The sequence below is a fragment of the Mrakia frigida genome (assembly GCF_051309035.1).
Source record: "Mrakia frigida strain ATCC 22029 unplaced genomic scaffold BDY24scaffold_1, whole genome shotgun sequence".
NCBI lineage: Eukaryota > Fungi > Basidiomycota > Tremellomycetes > Cystofilobasidiales > Mrakiaceae > Mrakia > Mrakia frigida.
In genome coordinates, this window is record NW_027481280.1 from 439,371 (window position 1) to 463,562 (window position 24,192).

Below are 24,192 nucleotides of genomic sequence, written 5' to 3' on the forward strand. Positions count from 1 at the left end.
CCTTTCATCCTTGAAAGAATGAAAACATTCCCTTCCCCCCAAAAAAGGAGTTCCAGGCACAGCGAGCAGCTCGGTTCCACCTCTCCTCCCTCCCTTCTCTCTTCTCCCACACACCCACCATCTCCTCCCCCTCCAAGCGAATGAGCAAGAAACGCACCTCCTCCATCTCCCCTACTGCTTCCTATCAAGCGTTGGAAGCTCAAGCCAAACGAGCTCATCATGCCGACGCTGAGGGATCAGGATCCTTCCAAAAACAAGAACGAGGAGCTGGAGGAGGAGGAGGAGGAGTGGACTCGCCGTTGACGGTGCTCGACAGCGATGAGGAAGAAGCAGATGACGGAGGGAGGAGTTCGGATGTCGAGTTGATACAGGGACCTACTGATGGTTCTGGGATGGACGGAGTTGTGGGGGAGGTGAGTGGTCAAGGAGAGAGCAGAGGAAGAAGGAGGGAGAAGGGAGGGAGGGAGGAGGAGGAGGGGTGAGCTCGAGAAGCGAAGACGAGGAGGCAACGAACGAGCTCGCCGATGGAGCGAAGGAAGAGGAAGTTTTTCCCAAAGCTCAGAGAACTAACGTCTCGCTTCTCTTTCCTGTCGATTGCCCTCGTCTTCAGCTTCCTACGGTCATCGCTCAGGACTTCAAGGGGAAAGGAAGAGAGCAACAGCTCCCTACTCCTCCTCCCAACGACTCGACTGGCTCCTCCTCCTCGGGACCTCTGTCGCCCAAGAAGGAGTTCTCGAAGGATTTCAAGGCTTGTAAGGAGGTGAGTCTTGAGCTGGGAGGAGGTTCGAGGGTAGAGACAGGGAAGGGGGAGTGAGTCGAAAGAGGGAGGAGCTGAAGGAGGGGAGGAGGGAGGGACGCCGGAGGAGGGTCGATCTCCTCGCCTCGCCACCGTCGACGAACGAGCTGATTTTCGTTTCTGCTTCGTCTGGAACTTGCGCTGTAGATGTGGGGAGGTAAAGAAGGAGGATACGTTCACGAGGACGCTTCGGGAGAGGCTATGATCAGGAGTGAGTCCCTTGGACCTCGCCACCTCTCGCTCCGAGCTTCGAGCTCAACTCTTCTCAGAAAGAACGTGTGAGCTGACTCCTTTCCTTCCCTCCGATAGAGCTTCGAGCCGGAGATCAAGATTACTCTATTTCGTGCGTGGCTTACTTCCTGGACGAGGAGGAAGTTTCTCAGACCCTTGGAATCAACTTGACCATCACAGGTTCGTCCTTCCTTCCTGTCACCGACGAGGTTTTTCTCATCCTTTAGAGGAAGAGTTGCCTGAGATGCTAGTTAAGCATTGAAGTCGAGTTCATACGATTCGAAATTCAGCCGAAGAGGGTCGAACGAACGAGCTGATCGCCTCTTCCTTCTTTCCCCTGTCCCCGTCGCAGAACTCGAATCCTACCCCTCCTCCTACTCCATCTACATCTACCCCGAAGACGACAGCCCTCCCAAACATTTGGCCGAGACGCTCGAGTATTTCCCCACCTCTGTAAAGGGGGTTTCCCTCCCTCAACTCGTCCGAACGATTCTTCGTTCCCTCGCTGGAGAGGCCATGTCGGAGGTTGCAACACAGGAGGACGAGGACGAGCAGTTGGACGGGGAGGACGGAGAAGAGGACGAGTGGGCAGATTGGGGAGGTGGAACGATGGGCGGTGGGAAGAAGAACGCGTCGGGACACAAGGGAGTGAGAGCCGATCCCAAGGTCGACTACGAGGTGTTGAAGAAGGATTTCAAGGCGATGTTCAACGCTGGGTACAGACCTGGGTTCTACAGGATTTCGGACGACGAGATTGTGAGTCTGGTTCTCTCCGTTTTGGAGTCGAATGCCGACTTCGACGCGTCGATTGCGGCCAAGCTGATTCGCTTTGGTCTGCTTCCTCGACGATAGATCATCTCCATCTCCGTGCTCTTCCGAAACCTCAACGTACCCGCCGAGACTCTGGAACGATGGGATTCAAGACTTCACGAATCGCATCCGACTTCTCGACTCATCGTTCGTCTTCCTCCTCTTCCTCTCCGTCCTCGCGTCCCTCTCGTCCCTTGACTTCTGAACTGAACCTTCTTCTTTTCTCATATCCACAGCTCCTCATGAACATCGGTCCCTCCTACCCACCCAAGAAGATCGGAAACGAGTACCAACGAGTCCAAACCAAACCCTCCTTATGGGTAGGTCTCGGAGATGAATACAAACCCTCCCTCGAAACGATCAAGAAGACCTGCTGGAAGTTCTCCGGTCAACCTCTCGCCTCCCTCGCTTCCGATCTCGCTCAAGCTTCGGCGGACGCGCCCGTTCGACCGTCCGACTTCCAACCTTTCCTCCTCTCGGCTCCTCTCGCTTCCCTCCTCAACGAACAGTTCCTCGCCCTCATGAACGCTAGGATCAAGAACCCGAAGCTCGGTTGGCCGGCGGTGGAGAAGATGGTGGGGAAGGGAGCGAGTAGTTCGGTGGGAGGGAGTGCGAGTTTGAGTGCGGCGGAGATGAAGGAGTGCAAGCAGGCGGATGCGGAGGAGAAGGGATTGGGGAGGGAGTTGCCGAAGGATAGTTGGGGGAGCAGTGGTAGTGGGAAGGATAACTACTGTCTGATGGCTTTCGAGTGAGTCTTGGCTTCTTCGTTCGGTTTTTCGTTGGACGTTTTGGAGAGAACAAGAGGAAGAACGACGCGTCGTTGACTCTTCTCGTTTGGATTTCGCTTCGAAACAGATACCTTCTTCGACGATTCACTCTAGCAACCAGGTTCTGTCTCAACTGCTACCATCCAGTCCCCGTCGAATCACTTCGACCCTATGTGTGTGAGAGCGAGTGAGTCTGCTTTCTTCTTCCCTCTCGTTCGAGTCGTCGCTGACTTCTCGTTGCCCTCTCTCTCTCTCTCTCTCTCTCTTCCTAGGCTCTGCGTCTACGCCTACCAAGGACTCGGTCTTGGTCCTCCTGTCGAGTACGAGGTCAGTTCTGCCTCTCTTCGTCGTTTCGAACACGACTCGAATTCGGCTTGTACTGACCTCATCCCTTTTCTTCCTCAGATCCGAGAGAACCCAACCGTAGTCGACATCCTCCTCACCTTCACCTACGTCGCCTGCAGGGAAGGAAACGAAAACTCTCTCCCAGAAACTGGATTCCCCAACGGTCTCCAGTTCGTCCTTTCCCTGTTCCTCTCCCTCGACTCCTCGACGCGGCGAGCTGACCAGTCCTCTTCCTTTCTCTTCTCCCTACAGCATCGAAGTCCCAATCGATATCCTGAGCTCTGCAAACATCCCTATCACCTACAAGCAGATCGGAGAACCCTCCGCGACCGAGGTTACGTTCGACGACCTCACGACGCTCGCTGCGAAGAAGGAGGCTTTGGCAGGACTGATCGAGAGGATTCCTCGAGTTTCGGATCTGAGGGTGAGTGCTGGCCCCTTGACGAGTCTGAAGAACTGAAGGACTGAAATGCTGACCTTTGTCGTCTTCGTTCTCGCAGGAGGGGCTTCTGAAGGGGAAGGCGTTGAAGGAAATCGCTCCTGAGGTTCCCAGGGGAGCTTTGGGGACTCTTCGATGGATCGTCGCTTCCAACACGAGCTACCTGAAGGAAGCTGCTTACGATGAACGGTGAGTTTTCCTTTCTTTCGAAGGGGAGCAGAGGTCGAAGAAGTGCTGAGGGAGAAGAGCCGGAGCTCGCTCAGTCGCCTCCACAACCCTCGCTCTCGGCTTCGAGCTGACCTTCTCGTCCTTCTCTCCTTCCCTCATTGCTCCTTACTCTTCAGAATCACCTCCATCAGCGACGCCGAATACCGACAGTTCCGATTCGTCGTTGGGAATCCTGCAAAGGAGCTGGCCTTCAAGAATGCCATCGACGCTGCATCTTCGAGATCTCCTCACACCAAGACCTACCCTTCGATCCTCGCCTTCCATGGATCTCCTGCTAGGAACTGGCACAACATCCTCAGGAACGGACTTGTGAGTCGGTCGCCCGAAAGAAGAGAGGAGGCTGCGCGGAAGTCGAGACGCGTTTTGCTGACTCTCTTCGCGTGTTCTTCTCTGCTCTCAGCGATACGACTACGTCGCCAACGCTCGAGCCTATGGAAACGGAATTTACTTCGCCAACGAAGGTGAGGCTTCTGACTTGTGGGTCGAAGTCGAGAGCGACGAAACGCGTCCGTTGCTGATCCCCCTTCGATCTCGCTCGTTTCTTCGGTTCATAGGATCCGTCTCGCTCAATCACTACGCTCAGAGTACCGGTTCTCATCGTGCCAACTCGGACTTCTTGGTCTCGTCGTGTTCAGCTCTGGTGAGTCCGTTGAAAGGGAGGAGGAGAAGAACTCGACGGCGTCGCTGTTTCTCCTCCTTTGCCTTTTTCGTTCGTCTTCTACCTTCGACATCTAAGAGCTGACTCGATTCCTGTCCGTATTGTTTCTACCTCCGTCTAGGTCGAGATCGTGAACTCCCGAAGCGAATGTACGTCGTGTCTCGAGCTTCTTCGGCTCCTTTGCTCGTTTCTCGTTCGAATCACTCGAGCAATCACTGACGCTTTTCCTCACTTTCCCTTCTTTCTATTCCGTAGTCGTCAGCTCGAACCCTTACCTCGTCGTCTCCGATACTACCTGGTGTCAGCCAAGATACCTTCTCGTGAAAGGGCAACCGAACGAGAAGGAAGACGAGTCGGAGTCTCCTGCTCGTCCTCCTCCTCGACACGCTTGCATGAGCTCAAAGGCTGTGAAGGACCCTACCTACTCCCTCAAGGTTTCGAGCATGGAGGTCACCATTGCGGAGAGTGAGGCTAAGGGAAGGACTGTCGAGAGGAGTCGATTGGACGACGACGACTGGACCATCGAGGTGAGACGCTTCCCTCTCCCTCTTTCTTCCTTGCTTCTGGCTTCTGACGAGTACTGACTCCCAAATCGTATCGCTCGGTTCAAACAGGATCGAGCCATCATCTTCGGAGTCGACGACGACGACGCAGCGATGGAAGTCGTTTCGGACTCGGACGACGAACCTGCCTTCGTCTTCCAACCTTCCAGCGAGGAGAGGCTCGAGAAATGCCATCTTCTTCCTCCACCTTCAGTTCGTACTCTCTCATTCCATTTTTTTAGCTTCTTTTTCACGAGCTGATTCTCCCTCCTTCTCTCCTCGTTTCTCCTTGGTTCGAAAAACAGGGTTCAGCTGGAACGACGCGTTCCCTCGCCAACGCGTTCAAAGCTCTCGTCGCTGAACAGTCGAGCAAGAACGCTGGAGGAGTCTACATCAATCCTGAGCATGAGAGTCTCTACTCTTGGGTCGGTGAGTATGCTTTGTTCCTTTGTTCCTTCGACGTTTTCCACAAAGATCCGAGAACGGGCAGCCTGACCTCCCTTCGCTCCTTGACCTCCTCCTCGTCTTCTTGGTCTCAAGTCGAACTCCACTCGTTCCCGACGGATTCTCAGCTTCACAAAGACCTCCTCAAGCACAACCTTCCATCTGTTCTGGCTGAGATCAGGTGAGTTTGACTGGCGCTTTGAGTTTCGTCGTTCGAATCTTGACTGATCATCGTCTTGTCGTCGCTTTCCTCTCGACCTCTCGTCCTCTCGTCGTTCTCAGATTCCCTTCGAGCTACCCGTTCTCGCCTCCTTTCGTTAGAGTCCTTCATCCTAGATTCCTACCCTTTGCAGCTGGAGGAGGAGGTCACATCACGTAGGTGACGTTTCGTTTTTTTCTTTTCTTCTCGTCGACCCTCTCGCTGACTCCCCAACTCGTTCCTCTTTCCATTTCCAAGCGCTGGAGGAAGCATCTGCTCAGAACTCTTGACATCGACGGGATGGAACGCTGCCTACTCTGTCAGCGCCGTTCTCACGGAGGTAGGTCTGGACGACGCGTCTCTTCGACCTCGACTGACCCTTCAACCACCCTTCCTTCCTCTTACCCCAGCTCGCCACCAACATGACCGTCGCACCCGAAGCCAAAATCGATCCTCGACACTGGGGTGAGCTTGTCGGTTTTCATCGCGCTCTCTCGTGTCCCTTTCTCGGGTAGAATGGATAACGAGAACGAACTGACGCCTCCGTTTCTTTTTTATCTCCCTCCAATCAAATCTCAGACATTCCTTACACGTCCCAGGAGTCAGCAGACGCCTACAAACGAGTCGCCCAGCAGCACGGATGGGCAATCCCTCCCGACTTCAACAAGTTGTTCGCGTCGTCGTCGTTCTAGGAGGAACCGATTGTTTTCTCGCTGCCCTGATTCGTCTTTCCCCTTCATTTTTCGTTTTCCTCTTAGTACTCGTAACCCAGTTCCCTCTTGCAGATCTTTTTGACGACTTTTATCAACGACCATGACATGACAGGCTCTTCGCGTTTGTCGGGCCGAAGGAGAGTTTCTTTCCCAAGGGGGAAGGAAGGGAGAGAAAGAGTGAGATCGAGGGGCAGGGGGTCGCTCGGAGAGGAAAGGGCTGAGAGAGGGAGGGAGCAAGAAAGGGAGAGAGAGACGGACGAGGAGGTTTGCCTCCCAACCACGATGAGAGAGCTGAGGGCTCTCAGGCTCTTCTCAACGACCTGGAACACTCGAGCGGTCGTCAAGAAAAACTTTCCCGGTCCCGCTGCGGTCGTCAAGATATTCGTCAAGCCCAAGAAAAACTCGGGGGAACTCGCTCGACCAAACCCCAGAGCGACTCCGACTCCAAAGTGGACTTTCGACCCGGTCTCGTTCTTTCGCCTCATACCACCATCTCCCCCTTCCCTCAAACCCTTCTCTACCACCTCCATCCACTCATCATCTTACACCATGTCTGAAGAAGCAGTTGAGATTCCTACCTTCCCCGTCGCTTGTGAGTGACAACGATGCTCGCTCTGGCTTTCCTCTTCATCTCCTCGCGGTTCTGACTTCGTTCTCCTCTTTCTCATGCAGCTCGAGTGAACGGAAAGCACCCTGATCACCCCGTCCCTCACGTTGGACCTGGACTCCAGGACTACAAGAAGTTCCACGCTCAGACCATCGGAGGAAAGGAGGGATCCGACGATTGGTGGAGGAAGGTCAGTCGTACGAGCTCAACCTCACCTCTTCTTCTCTTTCCCTCGCTCTCCTCGCTGCTATAGACCATCTTATCAGCTTATTCACCCCTCCGCGAAGACCCGAAGCTGACCCTTTGCTCTCCGTCTCTTGCTTCTCTCTATAGATGGCCAACGAGACCCTCTACTGGGACCGACCTTTCTCGACCGTCCGTTCGGGTAGCTTCGAGGAGGGAGACATCCAGTGGTTCCCTGAAGGAGGACTCAACGCCGCCTACAACTGTGTCGACAGGTGAGCTCTTGACCATCGTCTCCTCCTCTTCTCTGAGCAAGAAAAACTGACTTAAATTGCTTTCGTTTCGGTGGTCAGATGGGCCTACACTCAGCCGGACAAGGTCGGATCCCCTTTCCCTTTGCCCTTCCCTCCATCTCTCCCTCCCTCGCCTACTCCGCCGCCCAGGCCAGAAAAAGTAACTCGTCAGCTGACTCGTCTTCTCTCTCTTCATTTTCTTTTATTCGAACAGGTTGCTATCCTCTACGAGGCTGATGAGCCTGGACAGCACGTCGAGGTCACCTACATTCAGCTTCTCAGGGAGGTTTCGAAGGTCGCCAACGTCCTCAAGTCGTGGGGAGTCAAGAAGGGAGATTGCGTGAGTCTCTCCGCCTTCTCGTTGCTCTCAGATCTCTTCTAGACTCGTAGCTGATCATGTATGCGCTCGTATTCTCCCCTTTCAGGTCTCTATGTACGTACAAAGTCGCCTTCGTTGAGGTTTCGAACTGAGCTGACCTTCCTCCGTCTTCCCTTTTCTCCTCACAGCTACCTTCCCATGACCTGGCAGGCCGCTGCTGCTTTCCTCGCCTGTGCTAGGATCGGAGCCGTCCACTCGGTCGTCTTCGCTGGATTCTCTGCTGAGTCCCTGAGGGATCGAGCTCAGGATTGCGAGTGTCGAGTCGTGATCACCTCCGAGTTCGTTCTTCCTCCCTCTTCCTTTTTCCCGGTCGACTCCGAAGAACTGACCATCTCTTTCTCGTGTTTTTCTCTTCTCTCCCCCTACAGCGAGGGTCGACGAGGAGGAAAGAGCATCGCTACCAAGAGCATCGTCGACGCCGCTCTCAAGCAGTGCCCTCTCGTCGAGCACGTCCTCGTTCTCAAGCGAACTGGAGGAAAGGTCAACTGGACCGAGGGTCGAGACGCCTGGTGGCACGAGGAGACCGCTAAGGTCCCTTCTGTCTGCCCCGTCGAGATCATGAGCGCTGAAGATCCTTTGTTCATCCTTTACGTGAGTTCTTGAGCTTTTTTTTCGAAGGCGAAGGCAGCGACGACGGCGAATTTAGACTTTGAGCTGATCCCTCCTTCCTCTTTCTCTCGCAGACCTCTGGAAGCACTGGAAAGCCCAAGGGAGTCGTCCACACCACTGGAGGGTACCTGCTCGGAGCTGCTCTCTCGGTCAAGTACGTCTTCGACGTCCACCCTGGAGACAAGTTCGCCTGCATGGCCGACGTCGGATGGGTGAGTTCATCTCCTTCCTTTCTTCTTCTTTTCTCGAAAACGTTCAACTGATTCGCTCTACTTTTTCTCTTTCCTAGATCACTGGTCACACCTACATCGTCTACGGTCCTCTTCTCAAGTGAGTCTTCTTCGTTGAGCTTCAATCTTCGAAGAGCAGCGGCTGATGAGCTCGACGCGCCTTTCCCTTCCTTCCCTTCTTTCAGCGGAGTCACCACCACCATCTTCGAGTCCACCCCCGTCTACCCTACCGCTTCTCGATACTGGGACGCCATTGACAAGCACAAGATCACTCATCTGTTCGTATCTCGTTCACTTTCCACTCTCGTCGACTTCGAATTCCTCCCTTGCCCGCTTCCCTCCTTCCTTCGCTGACTCTTCACCTTTCTTCTTTCGAATAGCTACACTGCTCCTACCGCCATTCGTCTCCTTCGACGACTCGGTGAGGACTTCGTCAAGGATCACTCCCTCAAGAGTTTGCGAGTCATCGGATCCGTCGGAGAGCCCATCAACCCCGAGGCCTGGCACTGGGTTCGTTCCTTCTCTTTCCTTGTTTTCCCTCTCGAAGGAGCTCTGAGCTGACCACGACTCCATCTTCCTCCTTTCCTCACCTCTTTTAGTACAAGTGAGTCGGCTCTCGAGTCTCTCTTCCTTCTCGATCTTCGAACGTACTGACGACGTCCCCTTTCCTTCCCTCCTTTCTCAGCGACAACGTCGGACGAGGAGAGTGCGCCGTCGTCGATACCTACTGGCAGACCGAGACTGGATCCATCGTCATCACTCCTCTTCCCGGAGCGATCCCAACGTTCGTTCTGTCGACTACTTCCTTTCTCGTTCTCCTCCTCCGAAGCTGACCTTCTCCCCCTCTTCCTTTTCGCCTCCCACAGCAAGCCCGGATCCGCTACCTTCCCCTTCGCCGGAATCGAGGTCAAGATCCTCGACCCTACCACCGGAGCTGAGCTCATCGGAAACGACGTCGAGGGAGTTCTCGTCATCTCCAAGCCCTGGCCTAGTATCGCCCGAACCGTCTACAAGGATCACGCCCGATTCATCGAGACCTACCTCAAGCCCTACCCCGGATTCTACTTCACCGGAGACGGTGCTGGACGAGACAAGGACGGATACATCTGGATCAAGGGAAGAGTCGATGGTGAGCTTTCTCCTCCTTCCTTTTTCCCTTCGAAGACGACGTGCTCACTCCCCTCTCTTCTTTCCTTCCTTCAGATGTCATCAACGTCTCTGGTCACCGACTTTCGACCGCTGAGATCGAGTCGGCGTTGATCGTTCACGCCGGAGTCGCCGAGACTGCTGGTTCGTCGTCTTCTCTTTTCGCCTCTATGCCTCGTTCTCGAGCTGACCTCTTCCCGTTTCCTTCTTCTACAGTCGTCGGAACTGCTGATGATCTCACCGGACAGGCCGTCTACGCTTTCGGTTCGTCTCGTCTCTCTTTCTCTGCCGTTCTTCGACGTCGATGTTGACCGTCCTCCTTCTGCTCTTATTTTTACCTTCGCAGTCGCCATGAAGCCCGAGTTCGACTTCAAGGCCCACAAGGAGGCTGATCTTCTCAAGGAGCTCACTCTCCAGGTCCGAAAAGTGAGCAACAAAAGCGTCTTTCGATGTCTCTTCCCCTCGAACGCGTTCTGACCTTCTCGTTTTCCTCCCTCTCGCCCTCAGGTCATCGGTCCCTTCGCTGCCCCCAAGGGAATCTTCCTCGTTCCCGATCTCCCCAAGACCAGGTCCGGAAAGATCATGTTCGTCCTTCTTTCCTTCCTCCCTCGTCTCTCTTCGTCCTTTCTCTCGCTGACCTCGTTTCGTCTTCGTTCTTTCTTTCCCAACAGGAGGAGGATCTTGAGGAAGATCGTCGCCGGAGAGGGTGACCAGCTCGGAGATCTCTCTACCCTCGCTGATCCTTCGGTCGTTGACGCGATCAAGGAGAAGGTCGGAAAGAGGTAAAATCTCTCGTTGCGTTCGGTCTCCCTTGTGCTGCTTCTCTCTCTATTTCTACACTCGATCTGTTTGGGCTGCTGCTTCCTTCCACATGCTTTGATACCTTTTCTTTTTCCTTCTTTCCTTTCCCCTCTTTGTAGCTCCGAGGTTGGGCTGCTTGTAGTACTAGCTTTGTTTTCTTTCTTGATTCTGACGATGCACGACCGTTTCCTTCGATGATTTCTCGCTCGAGGAAAGAAAGCAAGATGAGAGGTTGCATGGCTCTCCAATCGCCAGCATCGATATATAATTCATGAGGTTTTTGCTTGTCGAGAGTCAGCTCTCTCAACGCAGGTTGAAGGATGACCGACGCGTCGTCGTCTTGCCTACGCTTTCGACCCTCTCTCTTGGCCTCGTGCAAGGTCAACATTCGAGTTCTCTTCTTTCGTCGCTGTTTTCTTGACAATTTAAATAGACTCGCACATCGTGAACGAAACACAACCACAGCAAACGGACTCGAAAAGAAAGCCCCTCGCACTCGTCCATCGCCCGACTCTCTCCCGCCCCTCCCTTCCTCGATTCTGACAGGCTATCTACTGCTTCTCCAAGGTTTCAAAAGAGGACGACTGGAGGTTCGTCATTCAAAGTGGGGATAACGAGAGTCAGTCAAAGAAAGAAACAAGCAAATCGATGCGACGGAGTCTCGAGAAAGGAAAAAAGGACACCCGACTCACCTGCCTCATTCCCTTGGTAGCAAGTGGACCGACTCCTTGTCCAGCGACGCCCTTCTTTCCGAAAGCGATTCGTCCGGTCTTGTAGAGAGCTCCGAGGGCGAGAGCAACGACCGCGAGCGTGAAAACCAAACCGATGGAACCTCCGATCGCACCAGCCTCGGCGGAGGAGAGGGAAGAGGAGGAGACGGCAGATGAGGTGGAACCGGAAGTAGCAGAGATGGTGGTGTTGAAGCTGGGGCAAGGGTGGGGATCGAGGCGGGCGAGAGGACAAGAGATTGACGACGCGATGAGTTTTGCGAGATTCGACACGACGGGAAGAAGGGAATCGGTGAAAAACTCACCACATGGAGACGGTAGTATCGTAGTCGGAGGTAGCCTCAAGTCTGACGTCGGCACACTGGAAAGAACGCGAAAAGAGTCAGCGTTCGTGAGCAGGAAGACGGGGTGATCAACTCGACTCACCTCGTAACCCTCCGCTCCCGTCTGAGCATTGGTATAGGCGATATTGAAGGTCACGACCTCCCCAACAGTGTAGCCAAGGGTCGTGAAGTCGGGAGCGATGAAGCAGGAGTGACCAGCGACGATGGAAGAAGCCTCAGGAAGCAAGGGCTGGGAGAAGACGAGATCTCGAGTCAGTTCACGACCGACGCGCGTTCTCTCTCACCTCGGAGCGACTCACCTTGAACTCGGAGAGAAGAGAAGTAGCAGAAGTCGAGTAAGAGATCTGAACGTCGTTCGCAGTTCCACTGGCTTGGAAGGCGAGCTTTCCTCCCGCTGATCGAAGAGGGAAGGGGTCAGAATCGAAGAGGAGATGAATCTGAACGTCGAGGAGAAAGAAGAGAGACGGCTCACTCATCGGGAAGAGGGTTCGATCTCCCGTCTCCATCTCGAATCCCTGGCAAGGAGAAATGGACTGAGTCGCTGCAGTGTTTCCTCTTGATTCCTAGGGAAAGAAGGGGCGGAAAGGGGAGTCAGAGACGTTGACGACTCGTTTTGTTGCTGCCAGTTGAGCTTTTGGACGGAAAAGGAACGAGATAACGTACGGGGTAAACGAGAGAGACTGGAAGCGTAGCATCAGAGTATAACAGAGAAAGGCATGGTCAGCGAATGAAGAAGGAAGGACAGAAGAGTCGAAGGACCAGTAAGAAACGAGACGCGAAGTGAACGAACGAGGAGCAGCAGCGACGTCCTTCGGAACCACGAGGGCCTTGACGGAGGCAGCAACGCTCAGAATAGCGAGAAGGGAAGAGGTGGAAAGCATCGTGTGTGAAGTAGTCGTTGTAGGAATCGTGAGGTTGGAGATAAAAGGAGAAAAGGGAAAGGACGTGAAGGGGGAGGAAGAGCGGGAAGAGAGAGGAAGTGGGTGTCAGAGGGAAAGAAAGAGATCAAGTCCAGAAGATCCACGTCGGATACTCACCCTTGGCAATCAAATTCTCCACCGAGCCTTTTCTGAAATCCTCGGGCGAAGAGCTCAGCTCAAGACTCGTCCGAACATTTCAGCCACTCGAACCTTCGCCCTTGCTCGCCGAGATGATCTGAACTATCTATTCTCTGTAGTTGAAATATTCAGTCAGTATAGCCCTCAATCCGAAATTTCTCTTCTAGGATCCTGCAGCTCCTCTCCCACTCTCCAAGCCATCTCTCTTCGTCGGCAACCTGTCCGTTCGCGTCGCTCGTCCCGGCTCTTCCCTCTCTCGAACGAGCTTCACGGAAGCTGGGGTCGTCGAACGAGAGTCAAGAACCTCGAGGCAGATCGTAGAAGCAGGCAAGGCCACGCCTGGGAAGAAGTTGATACTCGAAGAGCCAGAAGGGGAGAGAAGAAGGAAGGAGGAAGATGGTGGTTCGACGAGAAGGAGTCCGAAGCGCCTCTCTCTCTCGTTGCGATTCGACGCGTCTTCTTCGTCGCTGACCTTCTCTACCACTTTCCTGCGTTGATGTCATAGGCGAAGAAGTCAAAATCATCGAGAGCAAAGAATCGAAGTCTCGAAATTAGTCTAGTCGATGGAGAGAAAGCGCAACGCGTCTAAGAGAGAATGGATCGTCGTAAGGGCCGTCGTTCAGTCTAAAGGTAAGCAAAAATCAAAGCAAGCAAGCATCCCAAGACTCCCAGCAGTTACGCTAGCAATCCTAGGGTCTAATCGAAATGAATGGCACCGGCAGCGTCGTATCCTCCCTGCCCTCCTCGTCCTCCTCGAGCACCACCTCGGGGCGCACCTCGTCCCCTTCCTCCTCCTCCGGCACCTCGTCCTCCACCGAACGCCATATGAGGAGGAGGAGGACCTCCAATTCGAGCTTGAGGTCCAGTAGTAGCCATGGGTCGTCCTCCAGATCCGGGGACCGAGACGGGACCGGTTTGGAAACCTCCTCGACCTCCTCCTCCTCCCCCTCGAGGTCCACCTCGTCCTCCTCCTCCACCACGTCCCCCTCCTCCTCCTCCACGTCCTCCTCCTCCTCCTCCTCCTCCGGAAGCTCCGGGAAGCTCTCGAACGATGTTCAATCCTCGAACTCCCTTGAGTCCCATCTTTCCGACGGTTTTGGCGAGAAGAGGAGGAGTGGAACCTTCTCCTTCAGGGCCTCGGTACCTCTGTGAGACGAGAAAAGGGAGAGATCAGTATTCGAGATTGAGAAGGGACGAAGGCAAAAAGAAGTGGGGTGATGAACTCACGAGAGCGATCAGAGCGTACTCGTTCGCGTTCTGAACGAGGATGTCCTGAGTCCATCGAAGATCCCTGAGCGACGAGTTGTAGAACCCGAGCCAAGCTTGATAGGCTGTAAGAGAGAGAGAAGAAAGGCGAAAGAGTCAGTACTAGCAGGAGAGGAGGCAGAGTCGAGCCCTTCGTCGAGTCCGAAGAAGACGCGTCTCGAAAAGAGACCCGAACCTCACCCTGAGCCTTCGAATCGTTTCCGATCGTATCCAAGACCTTGTTGATCTTCTGCCTCTCAGCAACCAGTCCAGCACCAGCCATCTCAGTCCTAGCGCCCTCCATCTCCTTCAGTCCCAGACCCATGACGTCTCGCTTCTTGAGGAAGAAGGATTCCGAGGCGGTGAGGATCAAAGTTCCGTGACCAGAGGCTCCAGCTCGAGCAGTTCGTCCAAGTCGATGGGTGTACTGCTCGGCCGAGGCGGGAAGACCGACCTGAAGGACCGAGGTGACTCCAGGGACGTCGATTCCTCGAGCGGTAACGTCGGACGAGAAGAGGACACCACATCGAGCGAGCTTGAACTCGTCGGCAGCCTTGGTTCGCTGAGACTGGGATTTACGACTAAGAGCGGAAAGGAGAGGGAAGGGATCAGCTGTGGGTCCTCGAAAAAGGAGGAAGAGAGGACGGCGACGAACGAGTGGATCTCCCACGTTGGGCCGAGGTTGAGCTGCTGGAAGACCTCGTAGGCGAGTCCGGTAGCACGAGCAGTAGGGAAGAAAGTCATGACTGTTAAGGATCGTAAGACGAAGGCTCGTCAGTCTCGAGGAAGAAGGGGAAAGTCGAGAGAAGAAAAGGAGGTTCGACGAACTCTTCCATCCAGTTGGGTTGGCGGCCTTCTCCCTCTCGATGACCTTGAGAGCAGCAGGCAGAGAGTCGGCGAGGTCGACGACGGCGAATCGCTGCTCGACGTGGGCGTGAGTATTTTCTGTTGACGGAGAGAGAAGGAGAAGAGAGACGCGTCAGTTCGGGGCGACAAGAGACGCGTCGTTCAAGAGGTCGATGAAGGAACAGAACGAACGATCTTCCTCCGTGAGCGTAGAGATGAAGGTGTGGTTGGGGAGAAGAGCGACGTTGGCGACGGTGTGGACCTCCGCAGGGATGGTAGCCGAGAAGAGGAGGGTCTGTCGAGGCTGCTGAGCTCGGTTGGGAAGAGCTCCGAGGATCTTGAGGATCTCCTTCCTGAAACCCTGAGTGCGAGCAAGAGCACCCAAGACGACGAACAATGGTCAGCTCTCCACTCGGGCAACGTCTACATTAAGCGAAGAACTCACCTGCTCCAAAAGTCTATCGGCCTCGTCCAACACGACCCACTTGACTCCCTTCAGCCTCTCTCCGAGCCCGTGGTTCTCGATGTGATCCAACAACCTTCCGGGAGTAGCAACGAGGACATCTGCTCTCCTGGCTCGAAGAGCCTTCAGGTCCTTGTCCATCGAGGTTCCTCCGATAGCGGTTTGGATCCCGTATTGGTGGGGGAGGAACCGAAGGAAGGGCTCTGCCGCCGTCGCGATTTGAAGAGCGAGTTCTCGAGTTGGGGAGAGGATGAGGATGGAGGTCTGGGAAGCTGGAGGGAGGGAAGGGAGAGAGACGAGGGATTGCAAGGTGGGAACGAGGCTGAGAACCAAGAGAGAGAGGGGGGGGGGAGGGGGAGGGAAGGAGAGCGAGGTGAGCGACGAAGGGATTGCGAGAAGACCAGTTTGAGAGGAGACGAACAATCCAAGGGTCTTTCCGGTACCAGTCTTGGCCTGAGCGAGAACGTCGCCTCCAGCAAGGATGGCAGGGAGGGTCTTGGCTTGGACTGAACGGTTTGAAGAGGTAAAGAAGAGGAAAGGAGGAAGGAGGAGGTGAGCTCGAGCTCAACGCAAAAGAAGACTCGACGGGCTTTGAGCTCTCCAAAACTCACCTTCCGTGCATCGCTCGAAGGGGATTCCCTGAAGAAGATCACTCCTGATAGGGAAGTCTGAGAACTTCTTATCCGACAGGTGCTTGGTGGCAGTAGGAGCAAGAGGGTCGTCCATGTCGACGTCGAGAGGGGTCATGACTCCTGAAGCTGCTCGAAACGAACGACAGAAGCAATCAAGGTCAGCTTCGGAGCTCATCCATCTACAAAACCACTCGAGGTCGGTACTGAGGTTAGATATGAACTTACTAGGAGTTGAGACGCCCGAGAAAGCAGCAGGAACAGAAGGGGTAGCAACGGCCTGGGCTGAAGGAGCTCCAGCTCCTCCAGACTTTCCTCCTCGAGTCGCCCTGTTTCTAGGTCGCTTCGAAGGGTTCGTAGGTCCAGGGGAAGGTCTTTGGTGAGGTGCGGACATTGTAGAGGAAGAGAAAAGGGGAAAAGGAGAGGGTGGTGGGTGTTGGGGGATTCGAGAAAACGAAACAAGGTCAGAGCTCTCCCTTTGAAACGAGCTCTTCCTCGTCGAGAACCTGCATTTCCTTCGCCTGCGCGAATTCTCATTATGACGAGTCGATTTTCATACGGAGGTGAGAGAGAGGAGATCGAGGCAGAGAAGAGCTCTACGCTCTCGAGGTTGTTTTGGTTCAAAGTCGTTTCCTGCTGGTGCGAGAAGGGCAAAGGAAGGACTGCTCGCGTCTCGTCTCCTTTTTCACGCGTCTCGTCTCCAAGATCGGTTTTGCTCACTTCCCTCCTCTCCCCTGCTCGCACATTCTCGATCTGTTGACTTGCAAGAGATCGAACGGCACAGTGGGAAAGGAGAAGAGCAATACAATCTTTGAGACGGGTCGTAAACGAAGTAGAAGAGAGAACGGAAGAAGAAGTCGAAGAAGAGGAAAGGAAGGGAGAAAGAAAGTTGCACGTCTGAAAGACATGCAATTTTTTGAAGCACCACAACGTCAAGCCAAAATCAAGGGTAGCGTAGGGAGAAAAAATCTAGAGACTTTGTTCCATCCGCCAGCGATGGTAGTAGCTTTAGGCGGCAGGAGCCTCAGTAGCCGCAGGAGCAGCGTCCCAGTTTCCAGAGGGAGCATCGGCAGCCCAGTCGGTGTTCTCAGCGGACCAGTCAAGGTCTGTGAGAAGGAGGAGGAGAAGAAGAAGAAGAAGAAGAAAAAGGTGAAGGAGGTGCGAGATGGGAAAGGGTGGTGGGAGGGAGAGGAGAGCGAGTCAGTAAAACGACGCGTGCGGACGACGCCCTCGAAGGAGAAGGAAGAGAGGGAGTGGAGAAAGGGATGGTATAACGGACTCTCGGCGGGCTGAGCAGAGATGGCGGGGAGGGAAGCATCCCACTCTCCAGCAGCGGGCTCGGCAACGGCCTCAGCGGATCCCTCAGCGGCGAGGATCTTAGCGGCGAGAGCGTCGGCAGCCTCCTTCTCGACCTCCTCAGGGTCTCGGTAGAAGAACATGTCGGGCCTAAAGAGAGGAAGAAGAGAAAAAGGTCAGTTGGGAGTCGAGCGAAAGAGGGAGGGAGGGAGGAAGGGAAGAGGGTCGAGAAGAGAAAAAGAAGGACGAACATGACGGCCCAAGGCTCAGTTCGGGAGATGGTTCCTCGGATTCGGAGGGTCTCTCGGGCGAGCATCCACCAGATGAGTCCGATAGCGTGCTTGGACTTGTTGTTGGTAGGGATGGCAACGTCGACGAACTTGAGGGGAGCGTCGGTATCACAGAGAGCGATAACGGGGATGTTGACGAAAGCGGACTCTCGGATGGCCTGGTGATCAACTCGGGGGTCGGTGACGATGATGACTCGGGGCTCCTTGAACGATCGGGTGATGTAGTTCGTGCTGGAGGGAGGAAGGAAGGGGGGGAGGGAAGGAAGTCAGTCGGAGGGAGGGAGGGAGAGACGAGCGCACGAACGAGAGCTTTTCTTCAACTCACAAGTTTCCGGGGGTGAATCGTCCGGCAATAGCCTGAGCTCCAGTGGCGGAAGCGAACTTGAGAACAGCTCGGTGTCCGTAAGGCCTGGCCGAGATAACGCAAACGTCGTTGGGGTTGTCGACGGTAGCGAGGATTCGGGCGGCGAGAACGATCTTCTCCCAGGTCTTTCCGATGTTGATGATGTTGATACCTGAGTGGCGGAGGAAACAAGAAGATGGTCAGTTACAGTTCGGAGAGCACGAGAAGATCGTAGAGCAGCTGGGGACAAGAGGAAGAGAAGGCAAAGGAGGGGAGGAAAGGAGGGAAAAAAGAGAGCTCGACGACCTGCTCTTTTCGACCTCGCTCCCTCCTCCATCGGTCTCTATGGCCCTCTCTCCTTCAAGATCATGCTGTTCCACTGCTCCAGAAGGTGCTTGAGATGTGTAGAAGAAAAGAAAACTCACCATCAGCCCTCCTCTTCCAAACGTAAGGCTCCATGGACTTGTCACAGTTCTTGGATCCGATGTGGCACTGGGCCGAGAGAAGGAGCTGGATGTCCTCCTCGGTAGCGTTCAGGACGGCAGGGAGAGCGGAAGTGGCCATGTTGGGTAAAGTGAAACTGAAGGAGTGAAGGTTGAGAGGGAGAAGAAGGGAGGGGAGGGAGGGAAACAAAAGGTCAGCGAGAGGTTCAGAGGGAAGTGAAAAGTCTGAAGGGACAAGACGAGGAGAAACGAGCGGTTCTGGAGGGTCGATGCGCATAGAGGGAAGGTTTTCGAAGAGGGAGGATGGAAGAGAAGATGAAGGTGATCCTCAAGAGATGAAGATCTTCTCTGAGAATCATCGACTGAGGGAAGGGAAGGACTTCGACGAGCTCGACCTTTTTCCTCCCTCCTTCTTCCCTTCCTCCCTTCCTCTTTGTCCGTCCCTCCTGCCCTTCCTCTTTCTCCTTTTCCTCCGTTTCTTTTTGGTGATGGTAGTGGAGGGGTGGAGAAGTGTGATGGTGGGTGATTCGACGAGAGAAGGGGTGGGACTGACCTGGACGAGAGATTAAGTTCGTGAAGGCTAGAGGAGAAGAGAGGGAGGAGGAACTCGAAGCAAACTTCGAAAGAGCGGAGGCAAATCCGTCGACTCTCCAGACAGGGTCGAAGAGGCATATCACTTTCTCTGCTGGTCAGAAGCAAGCCTCAAGAGCCTGAGAGCTGTTAGAAAGAAAAGGTGTAGGCTTCAACGATGAAAATTAATTTGGCGAGGACGTCGAGGGCTGAGAAAGGATGGTCGCGCGTCCGCTTCCTTTCCCCTTCAAGGGTCTAGGTTCAAGGATAGGAAACCGGAGGGGTACCTATATGCAAGCTAACTCACCCATTCGATGACCATCCTGTGTGCGGAAAGTCGAGCAAAAGGCTCGAAAATCGCTTCGACCGCTTTGAGCGACGCGTCCAGGCTCGAGTCGTTTTGCTTTCGAGAAGGCGAGAGGGAAAACGAAGGTTCCACAAGTTGGCAACCAGTAACTAGAACAGCTCGGACTCACTTCCGAAGACTAGAGCAGCAATCGAGGCCAAAGTCGAACAAAGAGAGGTCGTCTTCTGGGACGGCCGACGAGAAAGTCGTCGGATTCGTTCCTCCTCTTCTTTGGATCGTATAAACAAAATTCGAGAGGAAAATTGTAACCCGACGACACAAGATTTTGAGAGATGAGTATCTATCAGAGCCTCGAGCGAAAATCTGTCGATGGTGGCCGTCCGTAAGCAGCGGAGAGCTGGAGGGAGGAGGAGAGAGCTCAAGTTTCGAGCTCGATTTGTTCCTTCCTTCAACCAGAACCCTTCCCATCCAGGCAACCTCTCCTTCAGCGTATCCGAAGGCTCTGGAGACTCTACAAGCCTCCCATCGCACTCTCAGTGAGTTCGTATTCATAGTTTAGAAGCTTGCCCGAGCCTGAAACTGATGAGCTCGACGGCCTTGTCCCTTCCTCCTTCCCTCGCCCTCCACCTTCACCTTCTTCTCGCCAGCTCCCATCCATCTCCCCACCATGGCTCCATCTCACCCTCCATCTAAACAGGGATCTCCTCCATCTCCACCTCCATCCTCATCTTCAAAAGTCACCTCTTCCTCTCTCCTGCACCTTCTCGCAGACGCTTCTTCAGAGCTCCCGTCGAGGATCGGAAGCTCGTACCACCTGTCTCCCAACCCTCCTCCTGGCCTAGCCTCTCCCGCTCCTGGACTCGTCGCTGAGGGATCAGGTGGGAAGAAGAGGAAGGCCGATCAGGATGGATCAGAAGGAGGGAATGGGAAGAAGGATAAAGGGAAGCAACCTGCTGCAGGGAAGGCCGTTCTCAGTTGTCAGGTTCGTTCGCTCTCGATCCCTTCCTTCTCGCGTAGAAGCCGGACTGGTGGACTGATCTTCGATGTCTGTTCACTTCTCGTGCCTACCAGGAATGTCGACGTCTGTGCGTCCATCTGCATCTTATCTTTCTCCTTCTAGCCTAGCTGACTCTCCTCCCTCCTCTCCGTTCCCACCTTCGCGTTGGTCAGCAAACTGTTCGTCCGAATCTCTATCTACCCTCTTCCGTCCATCTCAGAGGCTGATCTTTCTCTCTGATCTTCATCTCACAGGAAATGCGACCGAGTCTTCCCCTGTTCGAACTGTAAGAAGCGTGGAGTCGCAACGATTTGGTGAGCACGAGCTTGACGTCGCTCGTCTTCCTTTGCTCCCATCACTGATTGCTTCTTTCCGTGTCTCGCATCACAGTCCGGATGGAGAACTCAAAGGAGGAAAGGGCAAGCGTCTCATCCTAGCCTCAACGGTCGAACTTCACGCCCGGATCTCGACTCTCGAGCAAGCCCTCCACGACGCTCACTGCTCAGCAACGGGATCGACAGCTCCTCATCCTCTTCTCGCCAGTTCCTTCCACTTTGAACCTTTAGATGTGAATTCAAGTGTTCTCTTTCTCCCTCTCCTTCGACTGACCCGTCTCTCCTTCCTCGTGCGTCCAGGTCATCGATTCCACCCCAACTCCTTCAACTTCAGGTCCTTCCTCTGGACCTTCCCTTCCTCGAGAACCCATCGACGCTACGGCAGTCGACATCGCACAACGATCGAACTACGGATCTCTCACCATGTCGGAAGAGCCAGGAGTCACGCGCTTCTTCGGACCAGCTGGGAGTGAGTCGCTTCGAACTTTGCCTTCTTTCGACGCGTCGAGCTGACCCTCGTTCGTTCGCCTTCGTTCCCGCTCTTCCCAGGCCAGTACTTCCTCGTCAGTGCACCACTCGGATAGCTCTTCTAAGTGCCTCGCACCATGCTAACTTCTCCTCGTTGTTATTTACTGCAGGCCGAGGACTCGTCGCCACCCTCTCCTTCCTGTCGACCACCCTCTCGACCCTCCCCTTCCGACCCCTACGCCAACGCCTTCTCCTCCTCCTCCAACCTCGACGATCTTCACTTCGGTCTCCACCAAACTCCCAGCGGTCTCACCGACTCCTTCCCGTTCGAAGGAGCTCCTGCGTCAACTCAAGTCTCGTTGGAAGTGTTGAGGTCGTACTTGCCGAGCAGGGAACTCGCTTGGAGTTTGGCTGAGACGTACTATCGTGTAAGCTGATATCTTTGCTTCATTCCTTCGCATCTGAGCTGATGTTTCCTCCGTTTCTCTCGAACAGAACGCAAGCTGGATGCACGAAGACATCGTCCCTCGCTCTTCGTTCTACGAACACTTCTTCCCTCACTTCTACCCCAACGAGCCCACTTCGCAACCAGTCAACAACCATCGTCTCGCTGTCCTCTACATGATCTTGAGTCTGGGATCTCTCTTCGACCTGAACGTGCCCGCTCGTGAGTCTTTCTCTTCGTCCCTTCGACGCGTCCAATCCGATCGACTCCCCACTGACTTCGTTTATCTCGCTGCATCTCTTTCTTCCAGAAAACAAGACGAGTCGAAAGTACTACTCTCTCGCTCGAGCTTCGCTGGCATGGAGTGAGTTCTTCGTTTCGTCTCCTCCGTTTTCGATCCAACACTCAGCTGACTTCGAACGCTGCTCTCCTTCTTTTCGTAGATACCACCGCTTCCGTTGCCTTCGTCCAAGCTATCCACCTGATGGTCACAATGCTCATGCACGCCGAGAAGGCTACGACGGGAGGAGAAGCTTCTTGGCCGCTCCTGCGACTCGCCGTCGCTGCATCTCAGTCGGTTCGTTCTCTCTTCTTCCACTCCCCCGAGACGATCCGACGAGACCTTGAGCTCATTCGGTCTGTTTCTCATCCTAGATTGGTCTTCACCGAGATGGAGCGAACTGGGATCTGAGACCGGAAGAGGTCGAGGAGAGGCGGCGTGTGTTTTGGGAGGTACGTTCGACTCTTCCCGCTCTCTCCCTCGACGAACCCTCCCTGACCTTCGGTCCCTGCCTTCCCTTCCAGATCAACTCGTACGACATCTCACAATCGATAGCTCTCGGAAGACCTCGAGGTGAGCTCGTTTTCGCACACTCTTCCCTCTTTTTCTCCTCTGACCGTTGTTCGTTCTGCGTCTCTGTCCCGTAGCCATGGCCTCAGCGACGATCGACACCCAGTTCCCTGGGTCTGGAACGGACGAAACCCTTCTTCGAACTGCTTCCCAACAGAAGTACCTCTTCTGCAACATCCTCACTCAAATCAACGATCTACAGGTCAGCCTCCTTCTTCATTCCCTCCTCAAGCTCTTCCGCTGACTCGACGACTTCCCATTCCTTCAGACCTCGGCTGTCATCGGAACCTTCCATCAAGTCCTCAAGATCGATCGAGAGATCCGAGCGTTCGAGAAGAATCTTCCTACTCAGCTTCATTGTACAGAGGATTCGTGAGTTTCGCCCTTTCGCTTCGAATTTCTCGTTCTGATCCGAACTCACCACCCGTTTCTTCGACTTGCAGCTGCGTGCTCCCCGAGGACGGGGAGGATTGGGATGCCAAGAAGCTCATTCTTCAGAGATACGGAAACCTCTTGATGATCAACGCTGCGTGAGTAGGTCGTGTCGACGAAGAAGAGGGACGGGACGATGAGACTGACCTTTCGTTCGGATTTTGCGTTTCCTTCGCAGCCTCCTCTTCACCCATCGAGGCTGCTTTGCTCGGGCGTTGAGAGATCATCCAGACGAGCCCTTGAAGTCCAAGTGTGAGTATGCAAACGAAATCGTCTCGTCACGATCGAACGCTTGCTGACCTTCCTCCTTCTCTTGCTTTCTTCGTTCGATCCAGTCTCCCAAAGCTACGTCGCCGAGCTCGAGGCTTCGAAGGTTCTGATTTCGGTTCTTCGAGACGTCTGTGGGTGCTGCTCCTCGTGCTCGAAGCTCAATCCTCGACTTAGAAACTGATCCGACGCGTTCCCTCTTGTTTCTCGACCCCAGTGAAACTCCAACTCCCTCTCGTCTCTCGATTCTGGATCTTCTTCTTCCACTCCTTCAGTGCAGCAGCTTCTCTTGCTGTCGCCGTCATTCGAGCACCCAAGTCGAGTCTGGCGAAGGCGGCGTTCGAGGAGGTCGAATTGGCGGTCTCCTTGTTCGAAACGGCGAAGGTTGGAAGCAGAGCACGAGACGAGCTGGTGAGTGGACCTCCTTCTTTGCTCTTTGCCTTCGGATGATCTCATGCTGACTCTCTCTCCTTTTCATTTTTCAGCCCACCCTTCAACGACTTCGAGATCGTGAGTCGATTAACTTCGTCGAGCCTTTCCTTTCTCGACCCATCTCACCCTCCTTCCTTCTTCCCCTCTTTTCTTTCCCAGGTGCCCGAGAGCAACTTCAATCCTCCCGAGGACCCTCTCGAAAACTCCCTTCCGCCGGTCAACCCTCCACCGACGACCCCATCGACCTCCTCGGCGCCGAAACCACCCTCCATCGACGCGTCCCCTCCACCACCACTCCCTCCTCCTCCTCCACCTCTCACGTCAGTCCTCCCGCCTCTACTACCTCCGCCACTCCCTCCTCCTCCGTACCCAGTCCAGACCCTTTCCGACTTCCTACGACCCTCGAGGAAGCCGTCGCTCAGTCGATGCCGGCCGACCGAGGATCAGGCGAAGGAAGTTCGTTCGACAACTTCCCGTTGTGGATGCAGGACCCGATGCCGTACGGAGATGGGAGCTTGGAGAACGTGGGGCTGTTTGGGTTCAGTCAGCAGCCGCAGCAAGGGATGTTGGGTGGGGGTGGGCAGGATGCTCAGTTTGATTTCGATGAGGTGAGTTCGAGGGACGAGACGAGACGAGAAGAGAAGAGGCGAGGAGACGCGACTGACTCTTGCGCTTCTCTTTCTTTCCTTCGCTGGCGAACCAGTTTATCGCTGGGTTGGGAGTTTCGATGAACGATCCTTGAATGCTATGCACGTTCCCTTCGACCTTGTTCGTTCGACGGCGTCGTCGTGATTTAGAGCTTCATCGTCCTGCCCGTTGAGTCTCCAACTCCTTCGCCGTCAGTTCTCTATCGAACAGAGCACGAAAAAAGCAAGAGCGTAATCGTTCATGGGTCATTTATCATCACGAGAGAAAGAAATCGTAAACCGTAGATAAGTCGTAAACATAGAGAGAGAGAGAGAGAGAGGGAGAGAGAGAGAACAA

General features: G+C 54.5%; 7 protein-coding genes across 7 annotated transcripts; 4 read left to right on the plus strand and 3 right to left on the minus strand.

Annotated features, from left to right (window-relative positions):
- The first annotated feature begins 117 nt into the window (after window positions 1-117).
- BDY24DRAFT_373436 (uncharacterized protein) lies at window positions 118-6,357 on the plus strand. The gene is made up of 24 exons (XM_076638294.1): window positions 118-413; window positions 611-760; window positions 944-1,007; window positions 1,106-1,207; window positions 1,380-1,783; window positions 1,880-1,984; window positions 2,074-2,585; window positions 2,693-2,791; window positions 2,877-2,931; window positions 3,010-3,119; window positions 3,202-3,373; window positions 3,450-3,577; window positions 3,733-3,925; window positions 4,017-4,077; window positions 4,171-4,256; window positions 4,396-4,423; window positions 4,530-4,801; window positions 4,889-5,029; window positions 5,122-5,245; window positions 5,357-5,441; window positions 5,543-5,635; window positions 5,718-5,799; window positions 5,870-5,924; window positions 6,039-6,357. The coding sequence occupies exons 1-24, from the start codon at window positions 141-143 to the stop codon at window positions 6,149-6,151; spliced, it is 3,507 nt and encodes a 1,168-aa protein (XP_076501105.1). The 5' UTR covers window positions 118-140; the 3' UTR covers window positions 6,152-6,357.
- Window positions 6,127-7,069, plus strand: BDY24DRAFT_3781 (uncharacterized protein). The gene is made up of 2 exons (XM_076638871.1): window positions 6,127-6,764; window positions 6,845-7,069. The coding sequence occupies exons 1-2, from the start codon at window positions 6,278-6,280 to the stop codon at window positions 7,030-7,032; spliced, it is 675 nt and encodes a 224-aa protein (XP_076501106.1). The 5' UTR covers window positions 6,127-6,277; the 3' UTR covers window positions 7,033-7,069.
- BDY24DRAFT_373441 (acetate--CoA ligase) lies at window positions 6,947-10,615 on the plus strand. The gene is made up of 18 exons (XM_076638295.1): window positions 6,947-7,237; window positions 7,316-7,340; window positions 7,470-7,595; window positions 7,681-7,688; window positions 7,763-7,912; window positions 8,003-8,225; window positions 8,318-8,455; window positions 8,533-8,573; window positions 8,659-8,751; window positions 8,854-8,983; window positions 9,070-9,071; window positions 9,156-9,257; window positions 9,340-9,602; window positions 9,677-9,763; window positions 9,836-9,883; window positions 9,966-10,045; window positions 10,127-10,203; window positions 10,291-10,615. Exons 1-18 carry the CDS (start codon window positions 7,113-7,115, stop codon window positions 10,403-10,405), a joined length of 1,833 nt encoding a protein of 610 aa, XP_076501107.1. The 5' UTR covers window positions 6,947-7,112; the 3' UTR covers window positions 10,406-10,615.
- A 356-nt stretch (window positions 10,616-10,971) lies between these two features.
- BDY24DRAFT_367773 (copper acquisition factor BIM1-like domain-containing protein) lies at window positions 10,972-12,373 on the minus strand (the record flags this gene model as incomplete). The annotated part of the gene is made up of 8 exons (XM_076637988.1): window positions 10,972-11,004; window positions 11,113-11,344; window positions 11,454-11,509; window positions 11,575-11,721; window positions 11,792-11,886; window positions 11,965-12,055; window positions 12,156-12,172; window positions 12,283-12,373. 8 exons carry the CDS (start codon window positions 12,371-12,373, stop codon window positions 10,972-10,974), a joined length of 762 nt encoding a protein of 253 aa, XP_076501108.1.
- A 787-nt stretch (window positions 12,374-13,160) lies between these two features.
- Window positions 13,161-16,387, minus strand: BDY24DRAFT_3990 (DEAD/DEAH box helicase). Its single transcript, XM_076641762.1, has 9 exons — window positions 15,962-16,387; window positions 15,716-15,862; window positions 15,087-15,610; window positions 14,834-15,002; window positions 14,624-14,740; window positions 14,451-14,541; window positions 13,997-14,376; window positions 13,778-13,881; window positions 13,161-13,696 (listed from the first exon to the last, which is right to left on the minus strand). The coding sequence occupies exons 1-9, from the start codon at window positions 16,125-16,127 to the stop codon at window positions 13,247-13,249; spliced, it is 2,148 nt and encodes a 715-aa protein (XP_076501109.1). The 5' UTR covers window positions 16,128-16,387; the 3' UTR covers window positions 13,161-13,246.
- A 130-nt stretch (window positions 16,388-16,517) lies between these two features.
- BDY24DRAFT_373460 (uS2 family ribosomal protein) lies at window positions 16,518-18,681 on the minus strand. Its single transcript, XM_076638296.1, has 6 exons — window positions 18,659-18,681; window positions 18,088-18,242; window positions 17,645-17,834; window positions 17,281-17,550; window positions 17,013-17,179; window positions 16,518-16,839 (listed from the first exon to the last, which is right to left on the minus strand). Exons 2-6 carry the CDS (start codon window positions 18,224-18,226, stop codon window positions 16,742-16,744), a joined length of 864 nt encoding a protein of 287 aa, XP_076501110.1. The 5' UTR covers window positions 18,227-18,242; window positions 18,659-18,681; the 3' UTR covers window positions 16,518-16,741.
- A 755-nt stretch (window positions 18,682-19,436) lies between these two features.
- On the plus strand, window positions 19,437-23,972 carry BDY24DRAFT_373466 (transcription factor domain-containing protein). The gene is made up of 23 exons (XM_076638297.1): window positions 19,437-19,518; window positions 19,630-19,964; window positions 20,054-20,067; window positions 20,153-20,158; window positions 20,234-20,293; window positions 20,370-20,547; window positions 20,615-20,783; window positions 20,864-20,877; window positions 20,953-21,210; window positions 21,278-21,449; window positions 21,538-21,591; window positions 21,671-21,804; window positions 21,882-21,959; window positions 22,032-22,080; window positions 22,155-22,279; window positions 22,346-22,449; window positions 22,521-22,607; window positions 22,688-22,761; window positions 22,845-22,910; window positions 22,994-23,187; window positions 23,262-23,286; window positions 23,368-23,816; window positions 23,912-23,972. The coding sequence occupies exons 2-23, from the start codon at window positions 19,650-19,652 to the stop codon at window positions 23,948-23,950; spliced, it is 2,664 nt and encodes an 887-aa protein (XP_076501111.1). The 5' UTR covers window positions 19,437-19,518; window positions 19,630-19,649; the 3' UTR covers window positions 23,951-23,972.
- The last annotated feature ends 220 nt before the right edge of the window (window positions 23,973-24,192 follow it).